This window comes from Salvelinus fontinalis, chromosome 14 (assembly GCF_029448725.1).
Source record: "Salvelinus fontinalis isolate EN_2023a chromosome 14, ASM2944872v1, whole genome shotgun sequence".
Taxonomy (NCBI): domain Eukaryota; kingdom Metazoa; phylum Chordata; class Actinopteri; order Salmoniformes; family Salmonidae; genus Salvelinus; species Salvelinus fontinalis.
The window spans coordinates 21712002-21729440 of record NC_074678.1 but is presented as its reverse complement, the minus strand read 5'-3'; the positions used below and the strand labels follow the sequence as shown (position 1 = coordinate 21729440).

Sequence of the window (17439 nt, the reverse complement as noted above, 5' to 3'; positions counted from 1 at the left end):
GGTTGTTTCTGTGAAAGTCACAGAGATGACCATAGACAATATGACCAGTGCAGGCACAGGCTTCTACAAGTGTGCTGATCACGACAAGAAAATGGGGAGCCAAGAGAGCTGTCTGGCTGTGAGAATTAAGACCTAATGGTTGTGCGCGACTGCGGCCCAAATATTTTACTGCCTTCTTACTGCTTGAAATACAGATTAATATACAAAATACAAGATGCATAAAAATAAGGAAAAAGTACAAACAACAATCTAATAAAGCAATTAAACAAAACAAGTGCAATCCTGTATGAGCAGGTGTTCTATTAATGCCTTGAAGCAAGCATAGGGGACAAAACTATCCAGTTTAACTGTGCCCTGGAGTTCATTCCAAGTCTGTGGGGCACAGTAACTATGTACGATCTGCTATCTTCATTTGATCACTCTGTTGTTGCAGATACATAACAGGAAATGCAAATTGTAGTATATTTAAGGTTTAAAAAGGATTCTAAAGTTAGTAATTTCCTCTTAAAAATATGACTTGATTTGTTCTAACGAAAAATGTATCAACCCCTACAAAAATGTACATGAATTATAATTCACATTTCCTCTTGCTGCAGGATTGAATTAAGATAGTGTTTCTGTCTCAGTTCATTAATTACACTCAACAGCCATAGAAAACAGCATGCAGGGAGTTGGGAGCAAATGTGTGGCAAATGCCACTAACCTGCCTGTTATTGTGTTCAAGGTCGCATATGTGGTGCACTAGCAGCTGTTTCTCTTGCAAAAAAGGTCCACCCCCAGGAGAGGAGCCCCAGACCAAGAAGGATGTGACAGATGACAGATTACCAAGATGACATTGAATGTTCCTGAGTGGCCTAGTTACAGTTTTGACTTAAATCATCTTGAAAATCTATGGCAAGACTGTTTAGCAATGATCAGCAACCAACTTGACAGAGCTTGAAGAATTTTTAAAATAATAATGTGCAAATATTGTACAATCCAGGTGTGCAAAGCTCTTAAGAGATTTACCCAGAAAGACTCACAGCTGTAATCACTGCCAAAGGTGATTATATTGGCTCAGGGGGTTGAATACTTATAATCAAGATATATATATTAGGGTTTTATTTGTCATACATGTTTTACAGATGTTAGAATGTTTCTTTAACTTTGCTATTCCAAAGTATTTTGTGTAGATCATTGACTAAAAATTACAATTAAATCCATTCCAATTCCACATTGCAACAACAAAATGTGGAAAAAGTCGAGGAGTGTGTATACTTTCTGAAGGCACAGTAACTGCCAAATGTTTTATTTAAAAAAATGTATTTCACCTTTATTTAACCAGCTAGGTTAGTTGAGAACAAGTTCTCATTTACAACTGCGACCTGTCCAAGATAAAGCAAAGCAGTGACACAAACAACAACACAGAGTTACACATGGAATCACAAACATACAGTCAATAATACAATAGAAAAAGTCTATATACAGTGTGTGCAAATGAGGTAGGATAAGGGAGGTAAAGCAATGAATAGGCCATAGTGGCTAAATAATTACAAAATAGCAATTAACCACTGGAGTGATACATGTGCAGAAGATGCGTGTGCAAGTAGAGATACTGGGGTGAAAAGGAGCAAAATAAATAAAAGTAATGGGATGAGGTAGTTGGATGGGCTATTTACAGATGGGTTATGTACGGGTGCAGTGATCTGTGAGATGCTCTGACAGCTGGTGCTTAAAGCTAGTTTTATTTCACCTTTATTTAACCAGGTAGGCTAGTTGAGAACAAGTTCTCATTTGCAACTGCGACCTGGCCAAGATAAAGCATAGCAGTGTGAACAGACAACAACACAGAGTTACACATGGAGTAAACAATAAACAAGTCAATAACAAGTCAATAACATGGTAGAAAAAAAAGAGAATCTATGTACAATGTGTGCAAAAGGCATGAGGTAGGCAATAAATCGAGTAATTACAATTTAGCAGATTAACACTGGAGTGATAAATCATCAGATGATCATGTGCAAGAAGAGATACTGGTGTGCAAAAGAGCAGAAAAGTAAATAAATAAAAGCAGTATGGGGGGTGAGGTAGGTAAATTGGGTGGGTAGTTTACAGATGGACTATGTACAGCTGCAGCGATCGTTTAGCTGCTCGGATAGCAGATTTTTAAAGTTGTTGAGGGAGATAAAAGTCTCCAACTTCAGAGATTTTTGCAATTCGTTCCAGTCGCAGGCAGCAGAGAACTGTAAGGAAAGGCGTCCAAATGAGGTTTTGGCTTTAGGGATGATCAGTGAGATACACCTGCTGGAGCGAGTGCTACAGGTGGGTGTAGCCATCGTGACCAGTGAACTGAGATAAGGCGGCACTTTACCTAGCATAGCCTTGTAGATGACCTGGAGCCAGTGGGTCTGACGACGAACATGTAGCGAGGGCCAGCCGACTAGGGCATACAGGTCGCAGTGGTGGGTCGTATAAGGTGCTTTAGTAACAAAACGGATGGCACTGTGATAAACTGCATCCAGTTTGCTGAGTAGAGTATTGGAAGCTATTTTGTAGATGACATCGCCGAAGTCGAGGATCGGTAGGATAGTCAGTTTTACTAGGGTAAGTTTGGCGGCGTGAGTGAAGGAGGCTTTGTTGCGGAATAGAAAGCCGACTCTAGATTTGATTTTGGATTGGAGATGTTTGATATGAGTCTGGAAGGAGAGTTTGCAGTCTAGCCAGACACCTAGGTACTTATAGATGTCCACATATTCTAGGTCGGAACCGTCCAGGGTGGTGATGCTAGTCGGGCGTGCGGGTGCAGGCAGCGAACGGTTGAAAAGCATGCATTTGGTTTTACTAGCGTTTAAGAGCAGTTGGAGGCCACGGAAGGAATGTTGTATGGCATTGAAGCTCGTTTGGAGGTTAGATAGCACAGTGTCCAAGGAAGGGCCGGAAGTATACAGAATGGTGTCGTCTGCATAGAGGTGGATCAGGGAATCGCCCGCAGCAAGAGCAACATCATTGATGTATACAGAGAAAAGAGTCGGCCCGAGAATTGAACCCTGTGGTACCCCATAGAGACTGCCAGAGGACCGGACAACATGCCCTCCGATTTGACACACTGAACTCTGTCTGCAAAGTAGTTGGTGAACCAGGCAAGGCAGTCATTAGAAAAACCGAGGCTACTGAGTCTGCCGATAAGAATATGGTGATTGACAGAGTCGAAAGCCTTGGCCAGGTCGATGAAGACGGCTTGGATTCCCTAGTGAGGGAGATATGAGTCTCCAGCTTCAGTGATTTTTGCAGTTCGTTCCAGTCATTGGCAGCAGAGAACTGTAAGGAAAGGTGGCCGAAGAAGGAATTGGCTTTGCGGGTGACCAGTGACATATACCTGCTGGAGCGCGTGGTGGGTGCTGCTATGGTGACCAGTGAGCTGAGATAAGGCGGGGCTTAACCTAGCAAAGACTTATATAGACGACCTGGAGCCAGTGGGTTTGGCAACGAATATGAAGCGAGGGCCAGCCAACGAGAGCATACAGGTCGCAGTGGTGGGTAGTATATGGGGCTTTGGTGACAAAACGGACGGCACTGTGATAGACTGCATCCAATTTGCTGAGTAGAGTGTTGGAGGCTATTTTGTAAATTACATTGCCGAAGTCAAGAATTGGTAGGATAGTCAGTTTTACGAGGGTATGTTTGGCAGCATGAGTGAAGGATGCTTTGTTGCGAAATAGGAAGCTGATTCTAGATTTAATTTTGGATTGTGAGTCTGGAAGGAGAGTTTACAGTCTAACCAGACACCTAGGTATTTGTAGTTGTTCACATATTCTAAGTCAGAACCGTCCAGAGTAGTGATGCTGGATGGGCGGGCAGGTGTGGGCAGCGATCGGTTGAAGAGCATGCATTTAGTTTTACTTGCATTTAAGAGCAGTTGGAGGCAACGGAAGGAGTGTTGTTTGGCATTGAAGCTCATTTAGAGGTTTGTTAACACAGTGTCCAAAGAAGGACCAGATGTATACAGAATGGTGTCATCTGCGTAGAGGTGGATCAAAGAATCACCCGCAGCAAGAGCGACATCATTGATATAAAGAGAAAAGAGTCGCCCCGAGATTTAAACCCTGTGGCAACCCATAGAGACTGCCAGAGGTCTGGACAACAGGCCCTCCGATTTGACACACTGAACTCTGTCTGATAAGTAGTTTGTGAACCAGGCGAGACAGTCATTAGAGAAACCAAGGCTGTTGAGTCTGCCGATAAGAATACGGTGATTGACATAGTCGAATGCCTTGGCCAGGTTGATGAAGACGGCTGCACAGTACTGTTTTTTATTGATGGTGGTTATGATATCGTTTAGAACCTTAAGCATAGCTGAGGTGCACCCGTGACCAGCTCGGAAACCGGATTGCATAGTGGAGAAGGTACGGTGGGATTCGAGATGGTCGGTGACCTGTTTGTTCGCTAGGCTTTCGAAGACTTTAGAAAGGCAGGGCAGGATGGATATAGGTCAGTAATAGTTTGTGTCTAGTGGTTTCGCATCCCTCCAATAGAGTTCCAGACACATGTAGAATCTATGCCAAGGCGCATTGAGGCTGTTCTGGCTTGTGGTGGCCCAACACCCTATTACGATGTTTGTGTCCTTTATTTTGGCAGGTACCTGTACGTGATTACATGGGCATGCTCATTTATACTGTCATTTTTATTCAACATGTCCTCACCTGGGATTTTTCACAGCATTATGATCTTCCTGCTAGGCCACCATGTCTATGTCAATGTCTCATTTAACCTGTAGTGCTACCCTTGGGACCATCAGGTGACATCTTGATGACTGATACACAGGAGAGTTCTTGCAACGTTTGCATGAAACGTGTCTAGAACATTAATATCTTATATTCTGAGAACATGTTCTGTGTATGTTTGGTGTGACGTTGATGGAATAATCTCCTAACCCTCAGAAAACTGGACACAGGAATATTTTTGCAAGGTTCCAATAAAACGTGTCTAGACACATTAATATTGAATATTCTGAGAACATGGTAACCACTTTCTGGGTAAGTTCTGTTTGACATTATTAAGGGAATGGCCTCTTGGAAACTGTCCTTGCACATCACTGTAACATTTTTAAGAAAACATTAGGTAATGTTCTCTGAAGGTATGGGAACATTTTTAAGAAAACATTAGGTAATGTTCTCTGAAGGTATGGGAACATTTTTAAGAAAACATTAGGTAATGTTCTCTGAAGGTATGGGAACATTTGTTGTTAGCTGAGTTTGATGTGATAAGTAACTTGGCTATGCTACTTTAACATTTCAGTGACCGGTCAGCATTGAATCAACATCTGCATTGAATCAGGTAGGTCTAGGTTTTTAGCATTAAGAATAACATTGATCCCATGTGTCATTATGACACATTGTTTTCTTGGCAATGGGGCATGGATATGGTTTTGACAGACTTGCCCTGCTTTTCAAAGGCAGTCTCACAGTCAAGTTCACTAAATCACACTTTTATTTATATGTGGCATGAGTAACAACCAGTGACCAGCCTGACCACACAGGCTAAACCACACCAATCATTCTAAGAATAAAAACAGTCTTCTGAGTAGAAGACTGGCGTGGTCCCACCAGTCTATTCGTTTCTAGTAAAATATTACCATAACCATTGCATAATCACATAATCATGCAATATCCTAATCGAATGAAATAGGCTACTTCTTCCTGAAAAATAGTGGCAAAAGATATTTTGGATCTGAACACAAAATATTTATTCAAGTTTCCTTGGTTGAATTTTGAGATGTTATTTCCGAGAACAGAATTTTATTGAATTCAGAAAAAGATAGAATAACCCTACCCATTTCAGATTGCCACCTTAGCCAATATTCATAGGAATGATCTGAAAAGACTAAATAAATAGCATAAGCCTATCTTGAGTTAATGTAATACCCTTTTGCTGAACTTCTTTTTGTAATCTTGTTTTGAAAGAAAAGGGTACACCAGTCTGTGTGATGTCATCTGACTGGCACAGTAAACACGTGTGTTGGAGCAGGTCCAACTCTTACTCAAAATGTGCAGGGAGAAATGTGCGGTCTTGGGTTCCCTCCCTTCAGTGCGTAGGAGTCTAGTCTGCGAATCACTTGTGGGTTTTAATTGGACCAGATTCTCCAATTAACGGGAATCCCTGTCAGAGAAGAAACCGGCAGCCTGCCTCTCACATCTCTTATAAAAGCAGACACAGTGCAGGACTCAGCAGGATCTGGACGGAGGTTCACTCTTTCAAGGTACAGTGAGACCTTTCACTCTCAATTCATTGTGTATAGGCTATATGATTTATAATGGAATATAAATTAATTGAGTTGTGATGTTCTTTCTTCTCTCCTTTCTGTCTGTCTGAATGCCATTGCTCAGGTTGAAACAGAGAACACCTGTGAAGATGACTCCATCAGTTCTTTCTGCTCTTCTTCTGCTGGCTTGTGCTCTCCCATTCAATTCTGCTCAGTGTGAGTATTTCTAATCACTGCATATGTAAATTGCTTTGATTTGTTTTCTGATGTGTGGTGTTTCTGGGTTTTACTCTAAATTGTTCTAACCTCCATTAGAGATGAAAAAGGATGCATGTTGTCACTACGTAAATTACCATGAGCATACTGAATTTCTTTCTGTAAAAGTATAACAGACTGTATATGCTTTATATACACTGATTTCTATTTACTCATTCACAAATGATTAACTAGGAGGGGGAAATAGTTTTTTCTGGCTCTGTAATGTAGGATTCCACCATTATCTTGTCAGTGTGACAAGTGACAAGTCCATGTAACAAGGCCTTATTGTTGGAATGATGTTGATACTGTTGCCATAGCTGGTGACTTGTGACTTTCTTTTTGTAGATATATCTCCATGACTGTGTGCTAGACTACTGAATGACACAAAATATTATTTATGTTGTTGACCTTTCTGTATAGCAAGCTGTAGTGGGAGATGTGGAGGAGAGTATTACAGAGGTTACATGTGCCAGTGTGATTATGACTGTCTCACTCACGAGGAGTGCTGTAAAGACTACGAATCCCAGTGCACCACCAGTAAGGACTTTTCTTATCTATTTATTTGTGGTATCCGAGTGACATTACATTATGATAAACAAGATGTGGATCATAATAACCCATGAGAATGCGTGACATGTTTTTAGATGATATAGACGCACATGGGTGTACAGGTATTATGCATGGGTTATAACATAACCAGGAGGGGACTGGTGTGATAATGGATGTACTGTATGTCTGACTGTGTCCCAGGTGACTCGTGTAAAGGGCGATGTGGCAAATCCTTTAAGAGAGGCAGGCAGTGTGACTGTGATCCGGACTGCGCTCGCTACAGCAAGTGCTGCCCAGATTACAAGAGCCAGTGTGGTATTGAAGGTTAGTAAAATGTCAAACACACTTAGCATGGTCTTCTGAAGTACAATTCTACACTGAAACCATGCATGTTTTTTTTGCATGTACGGTACCTTCAGAAAGTATTCATACCCCTTGACTTATTCCACATTTTGTTGCGTTACAGCCTGAATTCAAAATTGATTCAATAAATGTATTCTCACCCATCTACAAACAATAACCCACAATGACAAAGTGAAAACATGTTTTTAGAAATGTTTGCTAATTTATTGAAATATGTAAATGAGAGATTTCTGTAAGTATTCACACCCGAGTCAATACTTTGTAGAAGCACCTTTGGCAGTGATTACATCTGTGAGTCTTTCTGGGTAAGCTTTCCACACCTGAATTGTGCAACATTTGCCCATTATTATTTTCAAAATTCTTCAAGCTCTATCAAATTGGTTGTTGATCATTGCTAGACCTCCATTTTCAGGTCTTGCGCTCGATTTTCAAGTAGATTTAAGTCTAACTGTAACTCGGCCCCTCAGGAACAGTCACTGTCTTCTTGGTAAGTGTATAATAGATTTGGCCTTGTGGTTTAGGTTATTGTCCTGCTGAAAGGGGAATTCATCTCCCAGTGTCTGGTGGAAAGTTGACTGAACCAGGTTTTCCTCTAGAAATGTGCCTGTGCTTAGCTCTATTCCGTTTCTTTTTTTATCCTGAAAAACTCCCTAGTCCTGAACTATTACAAGCATACCCATAACATGATGCAGCCACCACTATGCTTGAAAATATGAAGGGTGGTACTCAGTAATGTGTTGAATTGGATTTGCCCGAAACATAACACTTGATATTCAGGACAAAAAGTGAATTGCTTTGACACATTGTTTGCAGTATTACTTTAGTGCCTTGTTGAAAATAGGATGCATGTTTTGGAATATTTGTATTCTGTTCAGGCTTCCTTTTTTTCTCTTTTCACTCTGTCAATTAGATTAGTATTGCAGAGTAACTACAATGTTGTTGATCTATCCTCAGTTCTCTCCTATCACAGAAATTCAACTCTGTAACTGTTTTAAAGTCACCATTGGCCTCTGAGCGATTTCTGAGCGATTTCCTTCCTCTCCGGCAACTGAGTTAGGAAGTACGCCTGTATCTTTGTAGTGACTGGGTGTATTGATACACCATCCAAAGTGTAATTAATAACTTGACAATGCTCAAAGGGATATTCAATATCTGCTTTTTTAAAACGTTTACTCATCTACCAATAGGTGTCCTTCTTTGTGAGGCATTGGAAAACCTCCCCGGTCTTTGGGGTTGAATCTGTGTTATAAATTCACTGTTCCACTGAGGGACCTTACGTATGTGTGGGGTACAGATATGCGGTAGTCATTAAAAAATAATGTTAAATGCTATTAAGCTGACTTGTTAAGCACATTGTTACCACTGAACTTATTTAGACTTGCCATAACAAAGGGGTTGAATACTTATTGACAGAAGACATCTAATTTATTTGTATTTTTTATTAATTTGTAAAAATAATTATACTTTGAGTTATGGGGTATTTTGTGTAGACCAGTCACAAAAATTCTCAATGGAATCCATTTTAAATTCAGGTTGTAACACAACAAAATGTGGAAAAAGTCAAGGGGTGTGCATACTTTCTGTAGACACTTACTTTTCTGTATTGCATCCACAGGTAAAGATAGCATATCATTTAAAGTATGAAATATTATGTATAATATGAAATAACATCGTATAAATTATAGTATTGACTTACAATGAAAAAGTGATTAGAGGTAGTTGATTTAAAGATAGGCATGTTGGCACTATGCATGTAAATATGCATGTAAATGTTAAACTCATGCAGTAGCTTACGTCAGTTCATTATTTTCTCTTTTAATAATTACTAGACACCAAAAAACCAGGCAGCACAACACCACTGAAGACTAGCTCATGTAATAACGTAAATGATGAAAAACCAAAAGGTATAGCTTTTATTTAAAGATAGGCATGCTGGCACTATTCGTGCAGTATATTCATATCAATATCGTTATGCATGTTAAAATGCAGAAGCCTGTCTGTTCATCTTAACTATTTTCTGTTTTAGTATTTACCACTTCAAGCACAAAACCAGCCAGTACAACACCGAAGACTAGCTCATGCAATAACGTAATTGATAACAAACCAAAAGGTATATTTCATAAAGCAATAATTATGATAAGTAATAGATTTGAGAGATATTATAGGAAAGTTTGTTGCTTTTGGATACTCTGACTCATTTAGTACTTGGTTGACACACCAGAGCCAGAGCCTCCCCAGATCCAGCCAAATGAGGAGCCAGAGATGACTCCCAATCCACAGGAGGAACTAAATGAAGGTCAGTGTCTTCAGAACAACTTTACTGAGGAGATGGATAACCAACACTTCAGCCCTAAATAAGAATGAAAATTGAATTTTCACAATTATTCACTCAGCCCAACATCTTCCAACAACAAAGTCAAACCATTCCCTGTAATAAGAGAGTAATATTGTCTAATGAAAAACACAGATCTTTTGAACTTTTCCTGACCAGTCAAAAATGGAAGAGAGTGTGATTCCAAGATATTTTGGATTGGCTGCCTGTCCTGCTGCTGTGACATTCTCTCTAGCTGTGACTTGAGCCGGAGCCCGGAGGCCATGTCTCCTCAGAGGTAGCCAGCAGCTCTGTGTCCGTGCCAGCCCCAACGGCCAAGAGAAACATGGGGAAATAATGTCATTATGAGTGGGCCGTGTGGAGGAGGGCAACAGGCACAGTCTCAATCAAAGAGAGAAGTGAGGAAAGGAGAGATGAGGCCAGGATGGATGAGGAGATGGAAGTGTTATATGTGGGTTGCAACACAAAGGTCGATTCGGGACAAAACAGGGTGTTTTTGGATTGATACACTCTGGCCAGCCCACTACAGATCCGGTGGCACTGTAGAAGTGTATTCCAGCCTGGAATGTCATCAGTGTCTGTGGTTTGATTCAAGACATGCCAGGATGAACTAGAAAAATAGAAAAATATCAGAGAGACAGAGTTGTGTAATTACACATGCCACCTATAACTCAGTTAAATTCATTTTCAAATTTGTCAGATGACTTGTTCATGCCATTGGTCACTCCAGAACCAGAACTCCAGGATGAACAGGGAGATGGTGAGAGAAACTTTTTTCCCTTTCAACATTTCTCAACATCGCTACAAATTCACTTTTTATTCAGCCTATGCTGAATTGCTAGTTAGAAGATGTGTGATTGTGAATTTTACATTAATTTGCCATTATTCCCTTCCACAGATATAAAGGGTGAGACCTGGCCAGATCTCCCTGTTCCCTCTCCTGAGGCTGAGCAAGAGGCCATTTTAGAGGGGGACTACACACCCTTCCCTGAGGAATTGGATCCAGAGGCAACACCAGGCCAAGAGTGGACCCCACCAGCAGAGGCCAACCTCAACCCCTACCTTGCCGAACCAGCCAAGGTGGCTCCCACTGAGACAGCAGGTAAGTGATTAAATTAAATTCAATCTTTATTGTCCCAGTACGGCAATTCATTGTGCAGTGAGGACAGGAGTTTACAAATTGCATATATACTGTTAGGTTCTTGTTTTTCAGAGTAAATAACTCAGACACTAGAGAAACTTAACCAAGTCTAATTCTGCCAAAGGATCTTTACAGCTGTAATTCAGACAGCCAAACAAACATTTCTCACCATCACAGGTATATACAGTGGGGCAAAAAATTATTTAGTCAGCCACCAATTGTGCAAGTTCTCCCACTTAAAAAGATGAGAGAGGCCTGTAATTTTCATCGTAGGTACACTTCAACTATGACAGACAAAATGAGGGGAAATAATCCAGAAAATCACATTGTAGGATTTTTTATGAATTTATTTGCAAATTATGGTGGAAAATAAGTATTTGGTCAATAACAAAAGTTTATCTCAATACTTTGTTAAATACCCTTTGTTGGCAATGACAGAGGTCAAACGTTTTCTGTAAGTCTTCACAAGCTTTTCACACACTGTTGCTGGAATTTTGGCCCATTCCTCCATGCAGATCTCCTCTAGAGCAGTGATGTTTTGGGGCTGTTGCTGGGCAACACGGACTTTCAACTCCCTCCAAAGATTTTCTATGGGGTTGCACAATTGGTGGCTGACTAAATACTTTTTTGCCCCACTGTATATCCCACTTAAGACACTCCTCCTTCTTATGGTTCCACAGGAAGAGGGTAACAGGATACTAAACCCTTATTACTCCCTTCAGGGGATCTGACCTCACCTCCTGACCTCAACCCCTCCTTCACCTAGTTAACAGATGTCCATCTGCCTCCCCTATAGCAATCCTTTGATCTCCTCCCGTCCACCCAGCACAATCCACAGCCGCACTGTCTTTCTACAGATCTCACTCAATATACTATGCGTCTGGTCTATCATGTCTTTAATATCTCAATGTTCAAAATTTCGAACCCAACAATACACACCACAGCATCTGGGCACAGTTTGGGAGATGATAGCGGAGCCATATCACACATATCACTATTTCACTGTTCCTGGAAATTGCATTTGACAAGGTGTTTCACAATCTACTTTGAGTCATTTGGAGTCAAATCAAAATCTGACAGACATCAAATCTCATGTTTTTCTAACTCACAGACTCCAGTGTTCCTGAGGGACAGCCTGATTCCAGCAGCAGCCCGTCTGCATTAGACACAACTCCCCCTGGATCCTTCTCTGAGCCCACCTCTGCCTCCGACCAGGTCTTCCCGAGCTCAGAGCCCCAGCCTGGGCCTACTCCTGCAGAGGACACCCTTGAACTCCTATCTGAAGGACAGAGTGAATTGGACCCTGAGGGTCAGGAGGCAGAATCTGAGAACACACTGCCAAAGGACTCTGAACCCACACCCTCAAACCTAGAGAATGCTGCCACCACACCAGCCTCCGACCCAACCTCTACCGGCCCCACACAGGGTACAGAGGATCCTGAGGCTACCCCTGCATCTCTAGACAGCACCACCCCCCCCACCAAGCCTGACCAGACACCCAGTGCCACTAAAGGAGATAACCCAAGCTCAGAGCAGGACAGCTCCAAGGAGAATGCCCCAACAACCACCCCTTTAGACCCACAGGATCCCAATGGGGCCTCTGAGGCACCAGCATCTGAGAGTGGTCCCGAAGCTAAACCTGGCAGAGGGGACACCCCAGATAGTTTTGATGACAGCAGTGTCCCCCAGACTGGAGATCTGGCAATGCCTCCCACCTCAGATCCTCAGGCCACATCAACAGACCCAACGGAACATGAAGAGAAAGGAGACAAGGCCGCACCAGAGGAGACCACTACCGACCCCATGAAGCTCACTCTCGTCCTCACCATCAAACCCACCCCCAACAAAACCACGGAGAAACCCAAGCCCAGCAAACCCACAGGGAAACCCAAGCCCAGTCCTACACGGCCCAGCACCCTCACTGATATCAACCAAGATCTGGGCACAGACAACCCCAGGGACTACCAAGCAGGTAAGCTTAACCATGTTGGACCTGCTTTGTCTTACTTTAATACTATTGCAAAGAAACAGTCAGTGGTAGAGTCACCAGCCTCATTACTGGGCAATGGTAGAGTCACCAGCCTCATTACTGGGCAATGGTAGTCACCAGCCTCATTACTAGGCAATGGTAGAGTCACCAGCCTCATTACTGGGCAATGGTAGAGTCACCAGCCTCATTACTGGGCAATGGTAGAGTCACCAGCCTCATTACTGGGCAATGGTAGAGTCACCAGCCTCATTACTGGGCAATGGTAGAGTCACCAGCCTCATTACTGTACAATGGTAGAGTCACCAGCCTCATTACTGTACAACGGTAGAGTCACCAGCCTCATTACTGGGCAATGGTAGTCACCAGCCTCATTACTGGGCAATGGTAGTCACCAGCCTCATTACTGGGCAATGGTAGTCACCAGCCTCATTACTGGGCAATGGTAGTCACCAGCCTTATTACTAGGTAGATTTGGCAGCCTATCCTTTCCTTAATGTGTAGAATGGGATTGTATTACTTCTCTTGGATGAAAAGAGCTTCCTCTTGCCAAGTGGAGCTGCACTATATTAACTGGTGACAGTCAAAGGTGACAGTTTTCCCATAGCCTAACAAGACAGTCCAGCACTTTCTGTGGTTTGGAAAAAAGTACTCCGCTCCTTCACAGAGAAAAACAGAAAGAGGTCACATTAAAGCGGCAATCAGCAGTTGAAACAAAAACAAAGCGTTCTCACGCCACTGTTTAAGTAAAAAGCTGAGGGATGGGCCTGGAGAAATATAGACTATGGATACAAGGACTGACCAACCCTGATATCAAAATTATAGTTTTAACCATGTTGAGGCTATATAGTGTTTGTTTACATTTACTTTGTTTACAAACATTGGAGTAAAACAAGCTTAAATTTTGGGTTCTGATGAAGTACGACAGCTAAACTAAGCTCATGAACTGTTATATTCTTCAGGAATCAATGGGTACATGTCATTCATTTATAAGGAAAAAATAATTGCTGTAGCAACTGCTGATTGCCCCTTTAGCCAATTAACACTTGGACAGACAATTCAAATGGTCCTGGTTCACTTGTTTTTCTTATTAGTCCTCATGTGGTTCCTTTTTCTCCAGATGAACACAATGACACCAACATCTGCAGCGGTCGTCCCGTCGGCGCGGTGACTACGCTGAGGAATGGGACCGTGGTGGTTTTCAGAGGTCAGTGCCAGACCATAACACTTGGTCTAGATACTGTAATTACATACGTCTATGTACCAGACACACCAGATGTTGGGTTTGCATTCCCAGACTGCATCCTGTCTGTCAGGCCTTTGTGATGTTGTGACTGGACTGTCCTTCAGCTCTTATTAACATTTTATAGATGGGACACTGATTATTTTTCAAACCCAAGAGAACCCCAAACATGTTGTAAATGTTTCACGTTCATTTACAAGGGTAAAGATGGTTAGCTACAGTAAGACAACCCTCTAGTATCTATCTTCTAGTCTATAATACAGGTGTAGGCCATCATTGTAAATAATTTGTTCTTAACTTGCCTAGTTAAATAAAAAAAATAAACAAATAGATTGAGGATGAAAAGTAAATTGGACTCGATGCAGATGGACATACCATAATACCAGTGTTGCTTCCACTGTCCACCTTCTTTAGGACACTATTTCTGGGTGTTGGACAGCAATAGGGTGCCAGGACCTGCCCGTGGGATCACAGACGTGTGGGGTGTCCCTTCTCCCATCGACACAGTCTTCACCCGCTGCAACTGCCAGGGCAAGACATACTTCTTCAAGGTACACCACCTATGTAACATTAAAACATAAGATACCCAAAGCAAAATGGGACAATTTCCATTTTGTCATACCCTTCACTTCAAGTCAGTAATATCTGTTCAATAGGCCTAGAATGTGACTATCCCAAACAGTGTTATAAAACCTACTTTTATACTACATTAAGTGGAGTTGATAGAGAACAAAATTGTTTATCTATGTGTCTTCTCCCCTCCATAGGGTTCTAACTACTGGAGGTTCGAGAATGGCATGATGGAGCCCGGCTACCCCAAGCTGATCAGGGTGGGCTTCGATGGGCTGCAAGGACAGATCACGGCTGCCCTGTCTGTGCCGGAGTACCGCAAGAGGAGAGAGTCTGTCTACTTCTTCAAGAGAGGTGACTGACTGCTGTACACTACTTACCCAGTGGAGGCTGCTGAGGGGAGGACGGCTTATAATAATGTCTGGAACGGAGCGAATTAAATGGCATCAAACACATGGAAACCATGTGTTTGTTGTATTTGATACCATTCCACTCCAGCCATTATGAGCCCGTCCTCCCCAATTAAGGTGCCACCAACCTTCTGTGACTAACACCATAATGCGACAATATTAACTCTGATATAAATACATTCGAATATTTTTATTGCTAAAGCCAGTGACAATATATTTACTCATAGGTTTCGGCTGTCTCTGGTAAAGCACAACAAACAAGCATGCCCATGTCATCCGTAGTATCCTGAGTTACCACGTCTGATATCTGTATGATTGTCTGTTCCAGGAGGCTTGGTGCAGAAGTATTCCTACCAGTCTGGCATCAGCCCTACATGCGGCAGGAAGGTCCACTACTCTGTTCATACCGTACGCAACCGTGTTGCCAGGCAAGCAGGTAATGAGCTGCCCAACTTGACATTTCAGTCCTTTCACTGAACATTTTATCAGACTGAGGCAGGCAGTGGTGAGAACCTTGAAAACCAGTCACGGACAGGTTTTATTTGATCTGAGATGCATTAGTTCTCTATAAAGACTCAGAGATGCGGCTCGGAAGGAGGGTAAGAGAAAGAGGAAACGAGGTTCACCGAATGTAAACAGGTTATTCAGAGAAAGCAATCACAATAGTCAGGTTGTGTGGGTGCAGAATCAGATTGTAGTGGGATGTCGCAACAATGTTTTTATTAGAAGTAAACTGACAGATTGCAACATGACAAATTTAAGAACTACATAATTTCCTCAAACTGGAATTTGTACTCCAAGACACCTAGACAAACGTTCCAGTTCAAATATCACTCCTCAATAATGACATTTGTCATTCTCTAAACTGAACGGTCTCTCCTCTCAGTGCCTCTGCTGGGAAAGGAGATCAACATCCGTCTGACCTGGAGAGGCTTCCCGTCCACCGTGACCTCCGCCGTGTCCATCCCCACCCACAGGAAACCAGAGGGATACAACTACTACCTCTTCTCACGCTGTAAGTATTTAGCCAATCTAATATTTTTATTAACCAAATCAGAGCCTGTACCCTGTCTTTGATGAAAGAAATTAATTAAATGGTTTGGTGGAAAACTCTGCACCTGTCGGTCTGCTGTAAAAATCCAGTCCTAGACTAGACCTTACACAACGTAATGTTGGACACGTCTGAGCCCCATGTGTCTGGGCGGGGTGTGTCAGAGAGAGGAAGGTGGAGTAGATGGGTCTGCTGGCACAGCTTGGTCCTGATCCTGTCCTAGGAGTTTGTGTCAACAGCAGCCCTTCCTTACTCCATAAGGAGGGAGGTGTTTGTCTGTCTAGTCATTGTCATTAAGATACACTAAATTGAGGCTCAGAGTCTGCTGTGGCCAATTAAGAGGCCTCCCACAGGTCATGTTTTTCTGACAAAACATTGATCATTGTTGGTGGTTCTGTCAGTATCGTATTATTACACAAACTTAAAAATTCTTGGACATATGAAGTGATTAACATTTTCCTTTGCCAGTTTTATATTTTGCATGGTTCAAGTCAAAACAAGGGTACTCTACAAATGACTACAAGTCCAGACCTCAAGTGAGCCCATATTTTCCTCACATTAACACACCCTCTTCCCGTGTCTTTCAGCCAAATACTACAACGTCAATATGGGAGATGAGCGACCTTTCATAGCTACTCCCCCGGTGAGCTCCGCTCCCCAGAAGAACTCAGCCAAAGACTTTTTCAACTGTCCAAAGGAAGTTTGAGGAGAAACAGCAGGGACATTCAAAAACAGATTCACTGACACACCATTTTCCTAATGGATCTCAAACTTTATTAGCATCATTATTCATAAAAACAATACCACAATGTTTAAGCAAGGACTCCACGTAACAAATCAAAAAAAAAATATATATATTATTCATCATAACAATGAAATGATCAGTGATCATCATAACTACAGCTGATTCTAAAGCACGATACATAATTTAGATTTATGGTAACCGCGGGTGTTCTCTTTGGAACCATGGTGACCAGTCTTGTAGCGGGAATCATGTCTTGTGGAGATGGAAATCATGTTGGGGCAGGAGCTCTGATCGGTTGTTTATCGGGCAAATCTCCTCCCAGTCCCAGTTACACCCCGTGATGGCAACGTCCCTAGTTCCCATCAAACGAGACATAATGATATAAGACAAAGGTCTGCTTTACCAATGTAAAAACAAGTCATTCTGATTCTGTACAGCGCCTGTATAATGTAAAGACGATGCTAATGTAACAAATCATTTTAGATTAAACGTTTCTCTTCTGTATTTAATGGACTATTAAAATCGATTTAACATCAACAATGAATCTCGACT

The 17439-nt window shown here is 42.1% G+C and overlaps 2 protein-coding genes across 10 annotated transcripts in view; one reads left to right on the top strand and one right to left on the bottom strand.

The window, feature by feature from the left end:
- Positions 1 to 6025: 6025 nt before the first annotated feature.
- LOC129869612 (proteoglycan 4-like) lies at positions 6026 to 17431 on the top strand. Of its 3 annotated transcripts, XM_055944172.1 has the most exons (16): positions 6026 to 6235; positions 6363 to 6454; positions 6917 to 7033; positions 7247 to 7369; positions 9238 to 9312; positions 9435 to 9518; positions 9630 to 9704; positions 10441 to 10500; positions 10639 to 10842; positions 11993 to 12853; positions 13989 to 14075; positions 14526 to 14662; positions 14879 to 15035; positions 15420 to 15527; positions 15978 to 16106; positions 16730 to 17431. In XM_055944172.1, exons 2-16 carry the CDS (start codon positions 6388 to 6390, stop codon positions 16846 to 16848), a joined length of 2403 nt encoding a protein of 800 aa, XP_055800147.1. In that variant the 5' UTR covers positions 6026 to 6235; positions 6363 to 6387; the 3' UTR covers positions 16849 to 17431. The 3 variants fall into 3 exon arrangements, with proteins under 3 accessions (XP_055800147.1, XP_055800148.1, XP_055800150.1); XM_055944173.1 differs by lacking the exon at positions 9238 to 9312 and having other exon boundaries at positions 6027 to 6235; XM_055944175.1 differs by lacking the exons at positions 9238 to 9312; positions 9435 to 9518 and having other exon boundaries at positions 6027 to 6235.
- Positions 16894 to 17439, bottom strand: part of LOC129869611 (nucleoprotein TPR-like) — a 58362-nt gene continuing 57816 nt past the window's right edge. For all 7 annotated transcript variants that reach the window (XM_055944165.1, XM_055944166.1, XM_055944167.1 and 4 more), the window contains exon 49: positions 16894 to 17239. In XM_055944165.1, coding sequence (XP_055800140.1) covers positions 17187 to 17239 — 53 coding nt within the window. In that variant the 3' untranslated portion in view covers positions 16894 to 17186. The remainder of the gene's footprint in view (positions 17240 to 17439) is intronic.

Excerpts from the sequence above, each read along its gene's own strand:
- LOC129869612 (XM_055944172.1), top strand. The coding sequence starts at position 6,388 with ATGACTCCATCAGTTCTTTCTGCTCTTCTTCTGCTGGCTTGTGCTCTC. Across the intron at positions 6,455-6,916 it reads CCCATTCAATTCTGCTCAGT|CAAGCTGTAGTGGGAGATGT; the intron begins GTGAGTATTTCT and ends CTTTCTGTATAG. Across the intron at positions 9,519-9,629 it reads AATTGATAACAAACCAAAAG|AGCCAGAGCCTCCCCAGATC; the intron begins GTATATTTCATA and ends TTGACACACCAG.